At 35.6% G+C, this 18,794-nt stretch overlaps 2 protein-coding genes across 3 annotated transcripts; both read right to left on the bottom strand.

Moving 5' to 3' along the window:
* Positions 1–629: 629 nt before the first annotated feature.
* PAA1 (P-type ATP-ase 1) lies at positions 630–14,404 on the bottom strand. 2 transcript variants are annotated; one of them, XM_023696919.2, is made up of 17 exons: positions 13,886–14,404; positions 13,670–13,723; positions 13,276–13,429; positions 12,307–12,381; positions 11,875–12,152; positions 11,270–11,500; positions 10,916–11,014; positions 10,439–10,588; positions 9,446–9,592; positions 8,238–8,288; positions 7,971–8,146; positions 7,168–7,300; positions 6,358–6,455; positions 5,525–5,765; positions 4,104–4,307; positions 2,657–2,737; positions 630–1,080 (listed from the first exon to the last, which is right to left on the bottom strand). In XM_023696919.2, the coding sequence occupies exons 1-17, from the start codon at positions 14,309–14,311 to the stop codon at positions 895–897; spliced, it is 2,784 nt and encodes a 927-aa protein (XP_023552687.2). In that variant the 5' UTR covers positions 14,312–14,404; the 3' UTR covers positions 630–894. The 2 variants fall into 2 exon arrangements, with proteins under 2 accessions (XP_023552687.2, XP_023552688.2); XM_023696920.2 differs by having other exon boundaries at positions 13,670–13,737; positions 13,886–14,024.
* Positions 14,405–15,629: 1,225 nt separating this feature from the next.
* Positions 15,630–17,617, bottom strand: LOC111809803 (ubiquinol oxidase, mitochondrial). Its single transcript, XM_023696233.2, has 4 exons — positions 16,993–17,617; positions 16,568–16,696; positions 15,930–16,418; positions 15,630–15,846 (listed from the first exon to the last, which is right to left on the bottom strand). Exons 1-4 carry the CDS (start codon positions 17,347–17,349, stop codon positions 15,787–15,789), a joined length of 1,035 nt encoding a protein of 344 aa, XP_023552001.2. The 5' UTR covers positions 17,350–17,617; the 3' UTR covers positions 15,630–15,786.
* Positions 17,618–18,794: the final 1,177 nt, after the last annotated feature.

Genomic DNA, 18,794 nt, shown 5'->3' with positions numbered 1-18,794 from the left:
GGTTTTAAAAGTTTAATGAAAGTCAATAGTAATATTATAATTTTTATTTATTTATTTCCGATAATAAGAACGATTTAATTTTATTTACGTTAATTTATATTTCAAATATGCAAACAATTCTCTCCTATTTTTAGAAAATTAATTAATCAAAAAATTAAAAGTTTAAAGACTAATAATAATTTATAGCATGACAGAAAATAAGGAGTGACATGTTAGACGTAATCACTCCTTGGTTGGGGGCTGTGTCGCCCTACCCTACCTGTAAGATTGATACACAGTTGAGTAAGCCAACCACGAACACTACTGATGTGGAAGCGATCTAAAAACATAGAATTCAACCTTCAACTTAAAAGAGAATTTTACATGTCAATGATATATATGATCCTGTCTCGAATACAAAAGCAAACAACCATATCCAGTCTCAAATTTATTTTATGTTTTAGAGAAACGAGAAACAATTCAATTCCAAAACAGCCAACCAATACAACCTAGGAGGACAAGGGAGAGGGGGAGTCCCTTTCCCCACAAAAATACAAGAAAGCCTTCCAATCCATTAACAAAAGTACCCCTTTAAAAAGCTAAAAACGAGTATTTATTTAGTGTTAAGAGTATATTAACTGAATCCTTAATGAAAATAATTAACATCCAACTAACTTCTTAATATCAAGCCCAAAGGCTAATAGCTATTTTATGAGTATCACTTAAAATGCAATGCATTGCATCGCAAAGCAGCATCTTATGGCTTGCTAAAACAATGATTAACAAACCTTCAGTTTCACTGTTCGATCAAAGAAAGAGAATCTCTCCATTTCTGTAATAAAAAAATTAAAGCCATCTCTTTCATGGGGTTGGTATAAATTTGGTTTTTTTTTTTTTTTTTTTTTTCTTTCTAATCTATTTTTCTTTAGGTTGTTGGTCCTCCAGGGATTTTTTTCTGTTATGAGAAAATCTTAATCTCAAAAGTAGTGAATTTGCCATAACTCCTACGGAACTCAGACCCATAAGGGCACCCGCAATGGAAGGTGTGAGTATAGTCCCAGTAATAGGAAGCAAGACGCCTGCCGCAATTGGAATTCCCACCTGAATGAAGATGTCAGAGAAGCCAAATTAGGCAAACATAAACAGAGAACGGAAGTACATATATATACATCATACATATATGCCCTAGAAAAAGAAATGGCCCTTCAAGTTTTGGTTCATTTTAGTCTACTTTCAAACTTTATTCATTCGGGAGCTGTTAAGTTTGATTTATTCTAAACACTATTCATTTTATCGATTGTAACGAAAGGTTCTTTCAAGAATAGGACTATTTGATTCCTATTTTCAAATTTTTAACATAAATTATATACACAATGGAGATATTTTAATACAAATTATTGCAACATTATAAGAAATTTAGTAAATGAAGTGTGATGCAAATATTTCAATGAAAAATAAAAATGAAGGGAAAAAAATATACACTGTTTAAAGTAATAGACTCAAATGGACAAATGAACAAAAGTAGAAAGAAATGGGATCGAAGTAATATTTAAAGAAGCCTCCTTTATTATAAGCTGAAAGTGAGAATCTGGCCTTTTTTCTTGGTCGACCTCACTTTAAGAGTTCAGAAAGCCTATACAGTTCGTCTTTGGCCTGGTTGAAGTACGTGTGTTTCAAAGGAGTTGAATCATGTGTTCTAGTTTTGCCTTTTTTTGCTTTTAAGGTGTGAATGGGCCCTTTTGGCCAGCTTTTGATATGATTCAGGGAGCAAGTAAGCGGGCTATGATGAAGGACAATACCGTCAGGGGCCTCCTTTCCAAAATAAGTGCCGTTTTCTATGGCAAATTGTTTCTTTGCTATGCTATGGTGTAGAATTTATGGTTAAAAATAAACTTGTATTGTTTTTTTTCCAGTGTTTGATACACGGAAAAAGGTTTCAGGTCTACGAGAACATTTCAATGCCTATCTTTTTTTTTTTTCTTCCTATTTTTTTTGTAACTATCTTTGCTTTTGATTACCCAACAATTAGGGATTGTTCTTTAATTTTCTAGAACCCAAGTTGGTTAAACCGTGTTTTTCTGTGCCTGTGTTCATGTAGTTTTTGAAGAGATTTGCTTTCCCGTAGAATAGATTCTCCCAAATATTAATTAATCAGGGGGTAAGGTGGGCGTTGAGGTATAGACTCGTTTGGGTTCAATTCATAATTACGAGTCAAAGAAAACAACTCAAAAGGCAAGCTTTAAACCAACACAGTGCACCTCTAATAATGAAATCAGGCTGTGGGCGAAGGAAGAAACGAAGTTAGATGAAATGAACGACAACTGAATGAAACAATAATAAGAGAACAGAGCTTCAACCTGATAAAATTTAATTACCCTTAGGACTCCTAGAACCCAAAAGATGAAAAGATAAAATGTGAAGAAATTTTTTAATCCCGCTTGATAATGATTTGGTTTTTAATTTTTGGTATTTTAAAATTGTGCTTGTTTTCTTACGATTTCTTTTTTGTGGAAGTAATATTTATAAACTTAAATTTCTAAAATCAAAACCAAAAGTGACGTGTTATCAAACGGGCCGAATGTTTGGTTATAGGCTGCATAAAAAGTGGAATGAAAATTTTATGTAATATAAAGGACAGGTAAAATAGAGAGTAGCTAGGTGATGGTTAAAAACTTACGATGTTATATCCAAAAGCCCACCAAAGGTTTTGCTTCACGGTCTTCATGGTTAACCTGCTAAGCTCCAAAGCATCAAGCAACTGCAAGGAAGTTTTTGAAGGAAATTACATCCAATCTCATAAAACCAAAGAAAATATGATTTTGAAGATGACAATTCACAAGAAAAATAGGCACATAGATCATGTTTGATTAATACGTAAAACCGCGGTGATCGACTCTACTAATATGGCCTCTTATCTTTTGATCTCCAGATACCAAAACTGAGAAATTTCACTTTGTATAATCCCTCAATATAAGAGATTCCCTATTGCTTCGTTGTATAGAGGTTTTGTAGTATCTAACAAAGACTATACTTGGTAGATTTTCTGTTCTAGGTTTCACATAGCTAGCGCATGAGCATTGTGGGTAGAAACTCTCGCTACTGATTAGGTAATAGAACAGCTATCATATTGTAGGAAAAAATGTGATTATAGATAGATCCCTAACTCTTTTCCTCGTTTCTATGCGGCGGTGAATAATAAAAGTCTCCTATCAAGGATTGCCAGAGGAAATATATTCAGTGGCAGTATTAATTACATTACTTAAATTGATCTGGGCAGTACACCTCACTAGAGAGATGATTGAGATTGGACTTCTAGGTTCAGATGGCAGGTTTCCCTGCATATAGGTAATATAAATTGACGAGCGGCAATGTACAAGTTACTCCTCTCCGCAGGGCTGAAGGACTTACCAATGCATCTAATGCAATGAGGAGAAGGCATTTGTCACCCTTAAATCTCTGAAAGTTTTCTAAAAGCTGCTGTAACGCTACAGCTACTATAACTAGTGAAATGTTTGTCAGCGCCCTGCTGCTATGAAGATAAAATACTCATCTTATTAAGTTGACGCACCAAGCACTCGATGGTTCACAGCTGAGTGACATAGCTAAAACTCTTTGGTGGAAATGTTGAATTACATGAGAGCCCTTTGTTGAAACCTAGGTACAGACATATTTTATTCTAAAGGGATCAAGTTCGAAATTAGAATATTCCAAGTACTTATCGAATATAGCTCCTAGTTGGACTTCTCTTACTGTTGACTAAGGAGCCGTTTCTGCCATTTCCCCCAGCCTTGAGTGTAGACTTCAATATATATTTTGTGATAATTATTTATTTCCCAGCAAGAACAAGAACTAACTTCTCTTATGTTTCAACTAAAAATAAAATTCTGTAAGAAGAATGAAATCCCAATCTTTCAACTCTGCAAGGTAACACATCAAATTATGTTGATATGAGGAGAAAAAGAAGGAATGTCTGCCAAAAAAAATATAGGTTTGGAAATAAATACGGGCAGCAGGCCTTTAAGCAAGTACAAAGATAGCTGCGTTCTATCATGAACAAGAACTTCTGTCTACATGTGTCCAAAAATATAAACACTGGCAACAAAACAACATATGGCTTGAAGTACCTGAGAGAGTCTGTTGCCCATTAACACTATAGGAGACACCTCGCTGGCGGCTCCGACACCCCCACCCATCGCAATTCCAATATCTGCAGTAGCCAAGGCAGCAGCATCGTTGATTCCATCACCAACCATGGCTACAATGTTGCGGCTCTCCTGAAGTTCACTAATAAACTTCTTCTTTTCATGGGGTTTAACTCCAGATCGTACCTTCAAAGATTTTTATCATAAAAAAAGGATTTTATTTTGAAACTCGATACACTGTCTTGTAAGTTATACTATATATAACAGAGCCTAGGCAAGGCACAACATACAAAATGAGGTCAAGTCAAAACTCAGGTGACATGACACACTAGATAAAAAAAAATGTTTCCATTTATATACCCCAAAACTAAAAACTCTTTTAAGCATATGAATCTTGCCAACTAAAAAATTACTTAAAACCCAAAAATCAAGATTGATTTTAGGTAAGGCTGTTGCTTGTCAATAAAATATAAATAGAAAATATAGAAGTCAACGAGAAAGGGAAGCAAAAACTTGAAGACAGTGTATCGAGTTTAAGGTATGCAATTCTTTTAGGGGAAAAGGGGAAATACCTAATTTTCTAATTAGTTAGTTGAAGTATTGATATACTTAAATTTACCATAATCTATCACCTTAAGTTTTTGGGTTTAGTCATTTCACATAGTATTAGAGTTGGTCATGTGTTCAAACCCCTATAATGTCAATTCCTCCCTAATTAATATTGATTTCCATTTGTTGGACCTTCTACAAATTTTCAACCCCATAAGTGAGGTGGTGTTGAAGTATTATATAATTAAATTTATCATAATCTAACAGTTTAATCTTTTGATATGGGATTATCTCTATAGGAAAAAAGCTTCCTTTTCTAAAGGAACTCAGCTAACCTAATTTGGTCATTCTTATCAAACCACATGAAGCAAATATCGAATTAGGATCTAAAGAATAGAAAGTTCTGCTTTGCTTTCTTGAAATTAGCCCACAATTTCTCCCTATTACAGTTCTCCTTTTCTTTCTTCACTTTCATTTAACTCTAATGCATCGTATTCAAATATGAAGGGCATAATGATGTGCTAGTCCATCCAGACCAGCTTTTTAGGTCCCTTAATTATGACGAGCCTAAGACTGCTCCAGGACTAGAAAACAGCAATTCATCAAAATAACTGTCGAAGAAAATGAATTTCTGCCAAAACCTTATATATATTGTGCTAATTCAACTACTCAAGATATCTTTATTTATGGTCACAAGCATATTAACTACCTTTGGAGAAAAATAAGATATCACACACACAATAAACCTTAAAAAATTAACCATTTAACAACCTAAATAGTAACACCATAGGTGATTGATACAGTATTGAAATCTAGTGAACTTACAGGTACATATAAGGAATCAAATTTCATACCTTCTCTTTAGGAATTCCAACAAGAGATGCGACGTACTCAGCAGTACTCCTTTTGTCGCCAGACAACATGTATGTGTTAATTCCTTGCCTAGATAAAGTGTCGATGACATGACTAGCCTCTTCCCGTATGCCATCCTCATAATAAATATGACCAGCAAGAATATTGTCTATTCCTACATAAACGACCGATTGAGCTTTGAGATCATCGGTTTCTTGAAAATGATCAGCAACAACTCCATGCCTGGGGATATAATTAATTCAATGAGATTATAAATCTAGGCTTTCGTATTCAACAAAAATAATCTACACATAAATCCCCCTAGATTGAGGGATAGTACAGAGACATCATTTGAGCAGTGGTTTGAAACAAGAAAGAGTTTTCATGGCTCAGAGACGTCACTTGAGTATGATCCCTCATCCCTACAGCCTTTTGGCTGTGGTTTGCTCTCTACTGGTTAATACGAGGTTTCTTTGTTTCTTATAAAAAAAATTAATATAGTGAAAAGGTACATGTACATCGCGGTTACCATAAGGGAATATATATCCCAATAGGAGTTCCCTAAAATAATCACAAAGGGGTCATTAAAAAAAATTAAATAAAATATTTGAAAGGGACCACCAGCAAGAACAATGATACTCTGGCAAATCAAAGATTCTTCCCGGTTCCAACTATTCCCATTAAAGGTTCTTTGGTTCCTCCCTACATTGAACTGATTTTTTGCAAAGTTTCAGTGCAGTTAAGAGCTTTCAGAAACAAACAAACCTTTCATGGATAGACATACAAAAACAACATATCCCTTCAATGCATATTTCAGAAGAGATGTGGAGAATACCTCTGAACCCAGTCCAAAGTTCCGACAGATATTGTCCTGTTTTCTACTGTTGCAACAGCACCAGAACCAGGTTCTTCAATGAATGTTCCATCAACCACCTGTAAATGTGAAATATTTAAATTCAATAATTAAAATTATAGCTCAAAGAGCAATGAAATACTTCATTTTTCTCTTAACAACTCAATTATCTCCATCTAAGATACCAGGTTATGTATACCCACTTTGCCAATAGCATAACAGCCCTCAAATTACATCTCATGAAAATATATCACTGATCAAACCCAATGGTAGCATGAGGTTTGAGCTTTCAGAGAAGCCACACTTAGGAAACTGCTGTAAGTCTATAGTGGTGCATGCATGTGTGAGCATAAACGAAAATTCGTATAATAAAAGACCATGATTAACAAGCAACAATGTCTAACACGTTTCTTCCTATATAATTCAAATCGCTAAACTATTATCCAGACTTCTTCTTGGGGGGGTGGGGGGAACAATTACTTAATTGACAAGTACAATTAGGTTTTATATTTTTCTCAACGGATGTGCAAAGAAGAAATTTCTTTTTGGATGCTGCATCATGCCATGTGTCAATGATGCCACATTTCCATGGAAATGTGGCCTTTACAACTTCTGTACACATTCCTGGAAAGTACTCTATTACATACTGGAACTGGCTAGTCAAGAAATTATTCTTATTAATTTATTAGCAAAGTTAATAACTTTTTTATATGAAGGACTTGAGTTCCTTGTAAAAAATCCAGCCTATTTGCTTAGTTAACATTTATATATATAATATGCATAAGAAACTACCTTCAAATTCTGAACATTAACAGCTCGAGCAGCTTCTACAATTGCTTTGCCAACTGGGTGAACTGTGTTAGATTCCACTGCAGCAGCAAACTTGAGAATCTCATTTTCTGAATGATTGCCGTGTGAGTTTATCCTGTATCAAATCAACAGATAATCTCAGTAGTGACTCTGGGATTTGTAGTCATAGAAAACTCAGTAGTGACTCTGGGATTTGTAGTCATAGAAAACTATCTCACATTTGGTACAAGTGGTACACCCAATTTTAATGGATAAAATCCATAACACTCACTAAATATCGACATTTCTTTACAAGCCAAATTCCTCATGCTCTTACTTCAAATACCCAATGCAAAAGCCCAATGGATTAAATGTGAATCGATAAGGTCTGGGTATCTCATTACAACATGACACACAGGATTTGGTTGGATTACACCCTTGACTAAATCTTTTAGTAAGCTAGCATTAATTTTGAAGATAATCGAGCTGAAGGTAAAAAAAATTTGGCCTTGCTAAGTTCAAGGCTTCTCAATGGTGTTCTTTTTCCAATTCATTTGAACATCATTCTCCTGGTAACATTTGTTTAAGCGGGTACGTGTTTATTCATCCCTCAGAACTTTACTGCTTTCTTTGGTCACTCCTTCAGGAGTTTGAGTTCTTGAACAAAATTTTGAGTCTATTTTCTACAAATTAAAAAAAAAAAAAAAAAATGGAGGTGGCTGTCTCACTTTAGCTACACTATTAGCTAATATGCCTACTTACCACCCAAGGAAACATCCATTATAAGTTAAGAAACCGCACTCAACTGTGAATCTACATTTCTCTCATATATAGAAGTCGCCAACACCTTTGTCACAACAGGTTTCCCAACTGTCAAGGTCCCTGTTTTGTCAAAGACAACAGTATCCACCATTGAAAACTGCTCTAAGATATTTCCACCCCGCAGAAGTAATCCTTTAGTTGCACCTAATGAAGTGCCAACCTGGTAGATCATAAACAAAGCGCAAAATCATAAATACGTTCAAAGTAAACAATCTAATACAGAGATGAAGAGACTTAAAGAGATAATTCACCAGCATTGCAGTTGGAGTAGCTAAGCCAAGTGCACATGGACAAGCAATAACCTGCATTAAGAATATAGGCCAGAAATATACCGATCTGTAAACATGCCAATTGATAAAAGAGAAACAAACCATTTTTTTACAAGAAAAAAGAAGAAAAAGACAGCATAGGCTATTCCTTTCTTCTCTAGTTAGTAAGAAGAATGGAAGGGTCATAGAAAGAAGAAAACTTTTCATATCAAGTGAGTGTTAAACATGCCCATTGATAAAAGAGAAACAAAAAAAAATTACAAGAAAAAAGAAGAAAAAGACAGCATAGACTATTCCTTTCTTCTCTAGTTCGTAAGAAGAATGGAGGGTCATACAAAGAAAAAAAAAACATTTATATCAAGTGAGTGTTAAACATGCCAATTGATAAAAGAGAAACAAAAAGAAAATTACAATAAAAAAGAAGAAAAAGACAGCATAGACTATTCCTTTCTTCTCTAGTTCGTAAGAAGAACGGAGGGGTCATACAAAGAATAAAACTTTTCATATCAAGGGAGTGTTGAATCAAAAAGTTGACTAGAACAATATGAGACTTGCGTCAAGAATATAGTGTTTTTTATATTTTATGAGTCAATTATGAACCTTCCAAATCTCTCCCAATTTCATTCATGTTCTAAGTACTTTGTCGGATCGTTCACAATTATACACAGAATTTACATATATGCATCTTAAGAAGGAATTTAATAAAAGAAAACCACTTATATAACGATTCAACAGCAAACCATTCCTGAGTGTGGATCCTTATAAATAAAAGTTTCCACTAGATGAGTCTTCTAGTTCCGACAAATTTGACCCTATGTATTTATTGTATTTCTACATCCACGAAACAGCTATTAAAGACCTAAGCTCCAAAGAGTACAGATGTTATATCGATCTTCCCCGATAACAATCCATGTATTTTCTTCAAACCAAATTTCCCAAAGTAGAGCGTTAAATATGTTCAACCACAAAATTCTATCTGTGTCTAGGATGGCCACTTTAGATCTAGTATAAGAATTACTTGATTTTGACGTAGAATATGGTAAAGAGTGTATCATTTCTAGAATGATCCCTCAGAAATATCATTTTGATATAGAATATGTGTAGCGATCAAAACAGTTGTTACTTTCCATGGTTCATAAATTTGCATGTAAGAGTACCCAAGGTTTGAGCACAAACTTCAAGCATCATACCAGAACACTGCAAGAAAGCTGCAGTGCCAATGAAACTGAATTTCCATGGTAAAGAGCTGCAGGCAGAATGCGTGATCCAAATTGACTCCAAAATATAAAAGTTGCAGCAGAGAGTGCCATTACTCCATAAGTGAAGTGCCCAGACACCTGATGAAGTAAAAATAGCCAGCATAATAAATCAATTGCATGCATAAATTGACAATAAGAAGCCATTAAATATGCTTGGAACTTCTTTTATTGGAAGAAAGATACAGAAGTAATAAGAAATCCACCCAAATTTCCATGATACATCAACTAGGGAGTCACAGAAAGAGCATAGTATGACTTCAATAGATAGGGCATGTTTTTCTTAACCATAAATTTATTAAAAAAAAAACTTGCACGCATTGATTAACCCTATAGAGCAACCCCTAACCCCACAATGCTGTATCGTATTGTTACAACCTCTTAAAGAAAAAAGAAAAGGAAAGCATCTGTATTTAGAGGATGCTCATTTGACTAAGAGGATGCTCATTTGACTAAGAGGATGCTCATTTGACTAATGAAACAACTGTTGCGGTCGTAAGGGATAAATGGTCAAACAAAAAACAATGAGAACACAATAAATAATTTGTATTGGAAAAAAAAAGAATCAGCTATTAAGTGGAGATGCCTTTGTGTTGTATTCTCTCCTCCCCTCCCCTCCACTCCACTGCCAGTGACAATGCTTCAAACTAAACATCTCTCCTCCCTCTCCTTTCTAGCTTCGCATCTCTCCTCCCTCTCCTTTCTAGCTTCGCATCTCTCCTCTACCCTGTCATGGCTAACACTAGAAATCTCCCAAGAACATATCTCATTGAGAAGAAAGATTCAAAACTTGTCATGGACAGGCAATCCATAAGAAAATAGGGAGAGAGAGACCTATCTCAGAGAATCTTATCAGCCTACTTCAAGCAATTTCAACACAGAAATAGAAAAAGAGAAAGAGAAAGATAACAAAAATTCAGAGATAACCTTGTCAGCCAACCGTTGAACAGGAGCTTCCCGGCTTTGAGCCTCTTCTACCAAACGAACGATATCTCCCATAGCAGTCTCACCTCCTGGTCGCTGCACCTCAACTGTAAGAGTTCCATTAAGATTTATAGTTCCTGCTGCAACTTGGCTCTAGCACAGGGGAGGAAAAAAAAAACTCTATGACAACATGACACTAACATACTCTTGGTAGATTTCAGAAGTGCTGTGTCCTAAGAAACTAAAAATACGTCATAATGGTCAAATACAGTTTACTTATCCTATCATGCACAAACGTTAAGTACCTTAACTGTTCAATTAGACAGATGCAGAAGGCACCATATTGTTCTATATATGACCACAGTGCAACAAGGTAGACTTATTGCTTCCCAATAAACATGTGAGGCTGACATCAAAATGAGATACCAATGCATTTACTATAATTTAAAAAAAAAAAAACAACCAAAAAAAAAATTGTACCCCAGGCAGCTTGGTAACAGGTAATGGCTCCCCAGTGAAACTAGACTCGTCCACAATGCTTCTACCAGATTTCACAATTCCATCAGCAGGAACACGGTCCTGAAATGAAGAAAAAGTTATATCAAAGTGATCAGTAAAACTGTTAAATGTTTTAACTGTATTATATCTCCAAACAGTTTTTAACTGAAATTTTCTAAACAGCTAAACAAGGAAAATCGTTCTGATGTAAATTATTCAAATGAAGTTTTTGGTATGGGATATAATGAGCTAAAAGAAAGGAGAAATCTATTAAAAGTAATTGGCAATAATGTAAAGATATCACTTAAGAGTGGGAGACATATTCATTTGACTAACCCCAGGAAGGACAATAACTTCATCTCCAATTGAAAGACTAGAACAAGGAATTTCAACCGTTGAACCTGATTCAGTATTACCATCAATAACAAGACGAGCTTTTGAAGGTAAAATACTAAGAAGACCTGTCATATCACTCGCAGCTCTAATTTTAGCTCTCTGTTCAAGGTTCCTTCCTAACAATACAAATGCTATTAACATAACTGGTTCCTCAAAGAAAGCCTTCCAACCCTGTCCAGAAAACAAATATTACACGTAAGGCATTTTATGTCGAGTTGAGGACGGAACAAAATACATTAAATTGATATTCTGGTAAGCGATATAGCAATAAATTGACATTGGAAAAATGTTTGTAACAAAAACCACCTGGTGAGCAATACAAAAACCACCTGAAAAATGTTTGTAACAAAAACCACAAATGATATTCTGGTAAGCGATATAACAATACATTAAATTGAGTTTTTCTTAAAATGAAAAAAAATAGAAAATAAAAAAGAAAACCAACTGATGATTGAAATGGTTAACTTGACTGCCACAAAATAATATATCGAATAAATAGGACTGTATAAAAACATGTGGGTTTTGTTTATAGACGCGTCACTTACAAGTTTTGGTATTAAGGCCGCCAATGAGCTAACAGTAAAGGATGATAGAGCTCCAAGTCCGACTAAAGTGTTCATGTTTGGAGCTCCTTTGACAAGACTTTTCATACCCTCAATAATAAGTTGACGACCAGGGCCAAGTAATGTAAATAAGCACAATGATAGATGAAATTGAGTAGTATGAAATGTATGGATCCATGAAGCCTTAGCGCCAAAGAAATGAGAAATGTGGCCAAGAAGGCACACAGCACACAGAGCCCAGGAAAAAACAAGATTGCGGCCTGACAGCGTTAGAAAAGAGCTGCGTTAGCTATTTTTTAAGAGATTTATTGGTAAACATAATTATCCATCCAAAAAACAAAAAAAAGAAAAAAAAAATCATAGTAAAACACTAGGTTTGGAAGAAGGGCCAAAGCATAGGAATTAAGTACTAACCACTCTCTTTTAATCGATTGCGCTTTTCTTCCATCTTCCTTTCAAAAACCAGGAAGATATTGTCTCTTCCTGACTCTGGACACATAAGAACAGTTGTATTATTAGGCTATAGAAAACATGTAGAGCTTTCGAGGAGTGCAAAGATCTAATATATCAAATCCACTTGCATTTGGGATGAGTAAAGTTAATACTAGCGCAACCCTATAAATAGAATAGTTCGTTCTCAATAATATGGATTGCAAACACTTGCTAGCTAGCAGATGGGCAAAACGAAGTCTGTGCAATGATTCAATAATGAAATTTACAGGAACAAAGACCAAAGGGTTTTTTTTTTTTTTTTTTTTTTTTTTTTTTTTTTTATAAAAAGAAAAAACATAAAAATAAAATATAACTTCAATTTGATATTTCAAGGAAAATGTTATTTTAGACACAAAGCATCCCCAATAATATAAATATAAATACACACATTCTATTCAAGTCTAATTTTGACCTTATGGAATGGCAACCTTACTATAAATCCTTGGCATTTGAAACTAAACTAAGGTGTCCCCTCCATAGGAATTCACAAGCACATATGCTATAGCCCTCTAAACTTTCATATCTCCATAAAGCTTGCGCAGATCTTCAAGTCACCAAGCGGTTGTGGTTCACTACATCTATGGGTTGAAGATAAGGAGTTCAAAATGATTCTTATCCTATAGCTTATTGCTTTGAGTTTCGAAATAACCTAATCATCTTATTAAGTCTTCTTAGATTAGAGGAGGTGACCTCCCTCGAATGTTTGACTCTGCTTGAACCCAATTAGTTACCCCCGACTGTTGTTGAAGTTGAAGAAGATGTCCAACTTCGCCAAGATTCAAGGTTAGTAAGTACCAAACTAACGAACAATTATACCAGAGATCATGTTAACAACAATTAAACATTGGCCATAATGACGATACTTTGTATTTGTTAAAAAAGAGCTTTCACCTCGAAGACTAGATGCAAAACCACATCGAGTTAGATGATTAGCAAGCGTCTCTCCCAGCTGCTTTAGCCAATTCGGCGAATCTTTAACCTCCGGAACTGGCCATATGACTGCAGTCTCTGTTGTGAGGTTCACACTAGCAGATGACACTTGTGGCTGTTCGTGATTTGACAATAACATGAGCATTGATTCATACATCAAGGAAAAAAAAAATGTCTGTTCATTTGCAATTCCTTGCCCCAATTTTAGTTAACAGTTATTTGAACAAATTCTAAACTCACTGGCTTCTACTATCCTGGTTTTCTACATTTAATTCATTCAATTAGTTCATGTTTCTTGTTTACAAAAATTATTTCCGTATTTGAAGACCGAGCAAAAAGAATTAGTAACTATAACCTGATTCTCTAGTATTCTCTTCACACTTGCTGCACATCCCCCGCATGTCATTCCCTACGATTTTTTTTCTATGAGAAAAAAAAATAATTACAATAATATTGCACAGAAGAAAATCAGTAAAAAACAATCATCAAAGCTTTCGGTAGAGTTAAAATACGAAGACATGTGCGATGAATAGATAAAGCAAGAACCAAGGAAGCGATGCAAAATCCATACTCCAACATCCAGTATAATCACGTTAGGCAATAGTGAAGAAACCTCCTCGGCACTTCCAGAAACAAACTTATTCGCATCTCCACCGCCCAGTCCACCATCTCCACCACGACCTCCGCCGCCATTATTCCCTCCAAAACCACCGTTCCCGCCACCAGATGCAAAAGACACAGAGGAACTCGAAACGCAACGCAAACGACGCTGCAACGAAGGCAAAACAACTTGCAGAGTCCTAAGCGACGGTGAAGAAGAACCAATAAGTCCAGTTCCGTATAGAGCAAGGTATCTGGAAATGCAGCTGAAATTGCGAGCTCGGTCACCACCGCGAACGCATCTTCTACGAACAATTTCGGAGAGCCTCCGATTCAAGGCCTTCGAAACACAGCATATAGCTATGTTGCTCGTCGCAGCAGCAAAGACGGAGTCCATCGGAGGAACTCAAGATGAACTCTCTCCTCTTCGGCAGAGACTATCGACTTCACATTCCACAGATAACTACAACCAAAGTCAAAAAAATTATATTTGCAAAAATAACGCACACCGTTCGCGGTTAGGTAGCATCTCTTCGTTGGGCTATAATTCAAATAATTGCGGATAAATTATTTAAAATATTAAAATATATATATATATATATATCATATATTTAATAATTTAAATACGTATTAGATTATGATCGAAATTCATGCAACCTACAAATCAATTTTTTTTTCTTTTTTTTTTTTTTTTTTTTGAAATATTCAATTTAATATTTTCGTTTAAAATTTTAAAAGATTGAGAATTAATTTGTTTATTTCAGTAAAATAAATGGAAATTATATTTTGTTTATATTAATGTTTTTCTTTTTTTTTTTTTTCTTTTTTTTTTATATTGAACAAAAAAAATAAATAGTTTGGTGAAATTAGGTCGGCGACTTGTGATCGCACTTAAAAAGTACTTTTGAGTGCCACCCAATAATTAAAGTTAACCATTATGGATTAATTGTTTTAATTTAATGCACGTCGATTATTTTTAAATAAGGGGAAATTTTAATATTCATTTAAATTTGTTGTACCAATTTTAAAAAATTTATCAAAAGTCATCCATTAAATAAGTTTCTTAATTTATAGAGAATATTCTATTATGGCTAATTACCCACTAAATTAAACAATAAATAACTTAAAATCTTCATAAATTTATTAATTTTAAATATTGTGCAACTGCGATTTTTCTTAATTGTTAATTAATTAAATTTATTGATAGAATTCCTACTTGGATGATAAGTTCCTGAGAAATTACCTTATCATTAAGAATTACGGACCTCCACAATAATATGATATTCTATCTTTGATACTTTTGATTTCAAATTTCTTTAAAATATCTCATACAAACGACACCCACTTTTCAAAATATCTCATACGAACGACACCCACTTTCTTTCGGGATGAAAAACTTTGACAGGGTGGAAGGTACCACGTTTGTGATATTAAGAAGTTACACGTAGGCAAGACCCATCTGTTCACGTAGGCAAGACCCATCTGGCGGCCCAGCAGTAACCACATTAACCCAAAAAAAAAAAGAACAATTTATTGGACTCTTCCAAGCAAATTGCGTGACAGAACTTTCCAGCTTGGCCATGACGACGTGTCGGATCCTGCCTAGAAGTTCCCAAGAAAGTGGGACGACGGATTATAAAAGTCAAAAACAAAACAAGGACTTCAAACCGACACGTGTCAATCATAACCACCACAATTTCTAATAAGACCCAAAATTCAACGTAAAATTCCTTTAAAAAATTGTATTATGAAGGTTTTTATTGATCCTTATGTACACATTTAGTAGAACTGGAGACCAAATATAAAGCCGAACACATAGTAATGCATCTTTTTAGGCCTATAATCCGAAAACAAACACAAAAAATTATGAGTTTAATGATATCCAATTGGGGCGGCTGATTCTCTCAGTTCCTTTCCTTGGAAATGGATGTCCTGCACATGAACAAAACTCATGCCATAAGAAAGTGTTTGATTTAAGTAAATAAAGAAGAACAAGAAGAAGAATGGTTACTCACAGAAGCAAAATGGTTGACGTCGCGGTGGTGAGCCTCGTCGGCGCGGATAACCGTGATGACATCCTTCAGCCTAGCGTCCTTGGGCAGCCTCCAGTAGTCGATGGCGATGGCAGGAGCGGGGACGTTCTCGATCTTGCCCTCGTCGATGTCCTTCAAGTACTCGGTGTATGAATGGATGGCTTCCTCTTCCAAATACCCAACAACTCTATGAGCTAATTTGGGGGACATCAAGTAGAGCACAAAGAAGGCGTTGAAAAACACTCCCTGCACTGTGATCACAAGCATCCGCTCGTACCACTTGGGCTGCACGAGCTCAATCATGGTCATTAGATGCATCCTCTCGTTCTCTGCTTCTTCAAGCAGGGCCTTTATCCACCCCCCACTGTGCTGAAACCTCCTCAGTGACTTTAGATGCAGCAGCATGCCCCCGACCATGCCCGGGACTGCTGCTACTGTCTCGAGCATCACTGCTCGACAGCCGTAGCGCCTCTGCACAACATGAACACTGACATGAATTCTAGTCGACATAAACAGAGACTCGCACATTTAGAGGGTTCTCAATAATGATTGAACCACTCAGAATTCATTGTTCCAATTCGAAGGATTTGATGGAAGAACAAACGAATCAAATAACCCACCTGGAAGAAGATATCAGTTGGGATTCGAAGAAGCTTCACAACACGGTAAGCGACTTTGTCCAGAAAAGTTTTTGGCTCATGGTGCTTTCCAAGATCTATGGACACATCCGCTCTGTAAGTCTCCCATGGCTGCATATACAGCAATAGTTTCATCAGAACCGCAAAATCATTGAAGAAAAAACACTATTCTCATGCTTAACAAGAGGGATCTAATCAAAACATTGGAAAATAAAACGCATTTTAATCAAATCCTCCAAAGCTAAATAAGGAAATCTTCGAAGAACTTTGAATTACCCAAGAAAAGGACACACAAGTTCAGGCCAAAAGCAAGCAGGCATTTAATCAAACAGTTAACGGGCAAGAGTACAACGACCAATCCCGAAGCCCAATCGAAAAGGACAAAATGATGAATATCAAGTTCATACCATAAAGCAATTCCAAGGCCATTCAGACCCATCTTCCCTAGTAATCTTCGGCCTGTAAATCCCCCAATAGCTGGAAACCAGCGCATTATCCTTCTCTTTTTCCTTCTCCTGATTCTCAACATCCTTATTCCCCTGTTCTAACTTCACCTTCCCATGTTCCTCTGCCACCGCCGTGGACGAGCTCATCAACCTCCGCCACTGGAATCCCCCATCCGCCAACGGCTGGTACCTCGTCGACGGCGACGCCGCCGCCGCAAAAGTGACCTTCATACCACCGCCACTGCCACCGGCTATCGAGCCAAAGCTCCGGCTATTAACGAGCCCCCTCACAAAACTCCTAATCACAATCCGATTCATTGCTAGAACTCAAACAACAGATTTCCTTCACGTCGATTCTCCTCCGATTGGCCATGAAGCAACGACCAGTCCGCTTATAAGTAATGGTTTGTCTAGAGGAAATAACCGACAAGAGACGTAATCGTATGCTTCGCGGTTACAGTGCGACGGTTGATTAGGTTGGTAACAGTAGCTTTACTTGGCGCTCAAGAAATCTTCGACGCCTCTCGAAAAGCGTCAAGATCCGGAAGGTTCCAGGAACTCCAGATTCTTGGGGAGAAAGAAAGAAAGAATATATAATGGTCCGCGAATCAGGGGATTACAACCAGAGCCACCCTTTTGTATTAGGTAATTTTGTAATTATAATATCTCTGGCCGGGCGGCTATTAAGGGAAATGATTGTGTGCTTTTTAGTCAGCTGTGTTTCATGATTTAAGGTCAGCGGTCAACCGCCATCTTTTGTTATTGACCGTCTGATCTTTTATTAATTTTTGGCTTGTGGGACCTATTCGGATATATCAGTGGCGACCCGGGCCGGACGGAATTTATTTTTATTATTATCGGGTCAAAGTTGGGATCTGTTGTGAATTGTTATTTGGTTGCCTTGTTTGACCGGGATTTAGTAAAAGACGTTTTTACCCTTGTGATTTATTCGCCGATTCTTTCCATTCCCATAATAAAATATAAAAAAATAAAAAAAATCACCTATTTTCTCAAAAGTTTTTGTTTTGATTTATTATTATTTTGCTAAATTAATAAAAAATATTCATAAAATTTGTATTTGTTTGGAAAATATATCTTTAAACTTTAAACCAAAATCAACAATCCTATTTGTTTCCCTTTTCATTATCTCGCTCATTTATTGTAACGTTAGAATAATATTTGTCTAAAATATATTACTTCCTAGGATTTGAGTGACCTGAGCGAAAGATTTTATAAATAAAAAATATAAATAGTACAGTGGTATACATGCTCGAGTTGGAAGCAACTAGACCATTAATTTGAGCATAGTCACATAGGTAGCTAATTACTTTGAGAATTTCCTTTGTTAATACAATTATTCACGAGTAAAGACAAGGTTTTGTTTGAAGTTCTTACACACACCTCATGATTCCAACTGTCTAGAGTCTCGTGCTTGTCAATGTTCTTGGAGTGAGATTTGGATAGAGAATTGCCCATTTTGGATAAGCTAGTAACTCTCTTTAATTATTTTTGTCGCTCGTTGAAAAATCGCTCATCAATAATATAAAGGTCGATAGTTCGGTACCCCGTATAATTATTAAACTAAAAAAATTAAAAATAATATTTTTTTAAAACCAATTAAAATAATAATTAGAAATTTTGTATATAGATATAATAATTATTTTATCTCTAAACTCCTAATATTGGTACTTAAATGGTATCACTCAAACTAGTTTATATGGTTCAAAAAAACAAAACAAATAAGATATTAATATCATCTAAAT

The sequence above is a fragment of the Cucurbita pepo genome, chromosome 14 (assembly GCF_057944985.1).
Source record: "Cucurbita pepo subsp. pepo isolate OVF chromosome 14, ASM5794498v1, whole genome shotgun sequence".
In the NCBI taxonomy this organism is placed as follows: Eukaryota; Viridiplantae; Streptophyta; class Magnoliopsida; order Cucurbitales; family Cucurbitaceae; genus Cucurbita; species Cucurbita pepo.
This window is presented reverse-complemented; position numbering and strand designations above follow the sequence as displayed.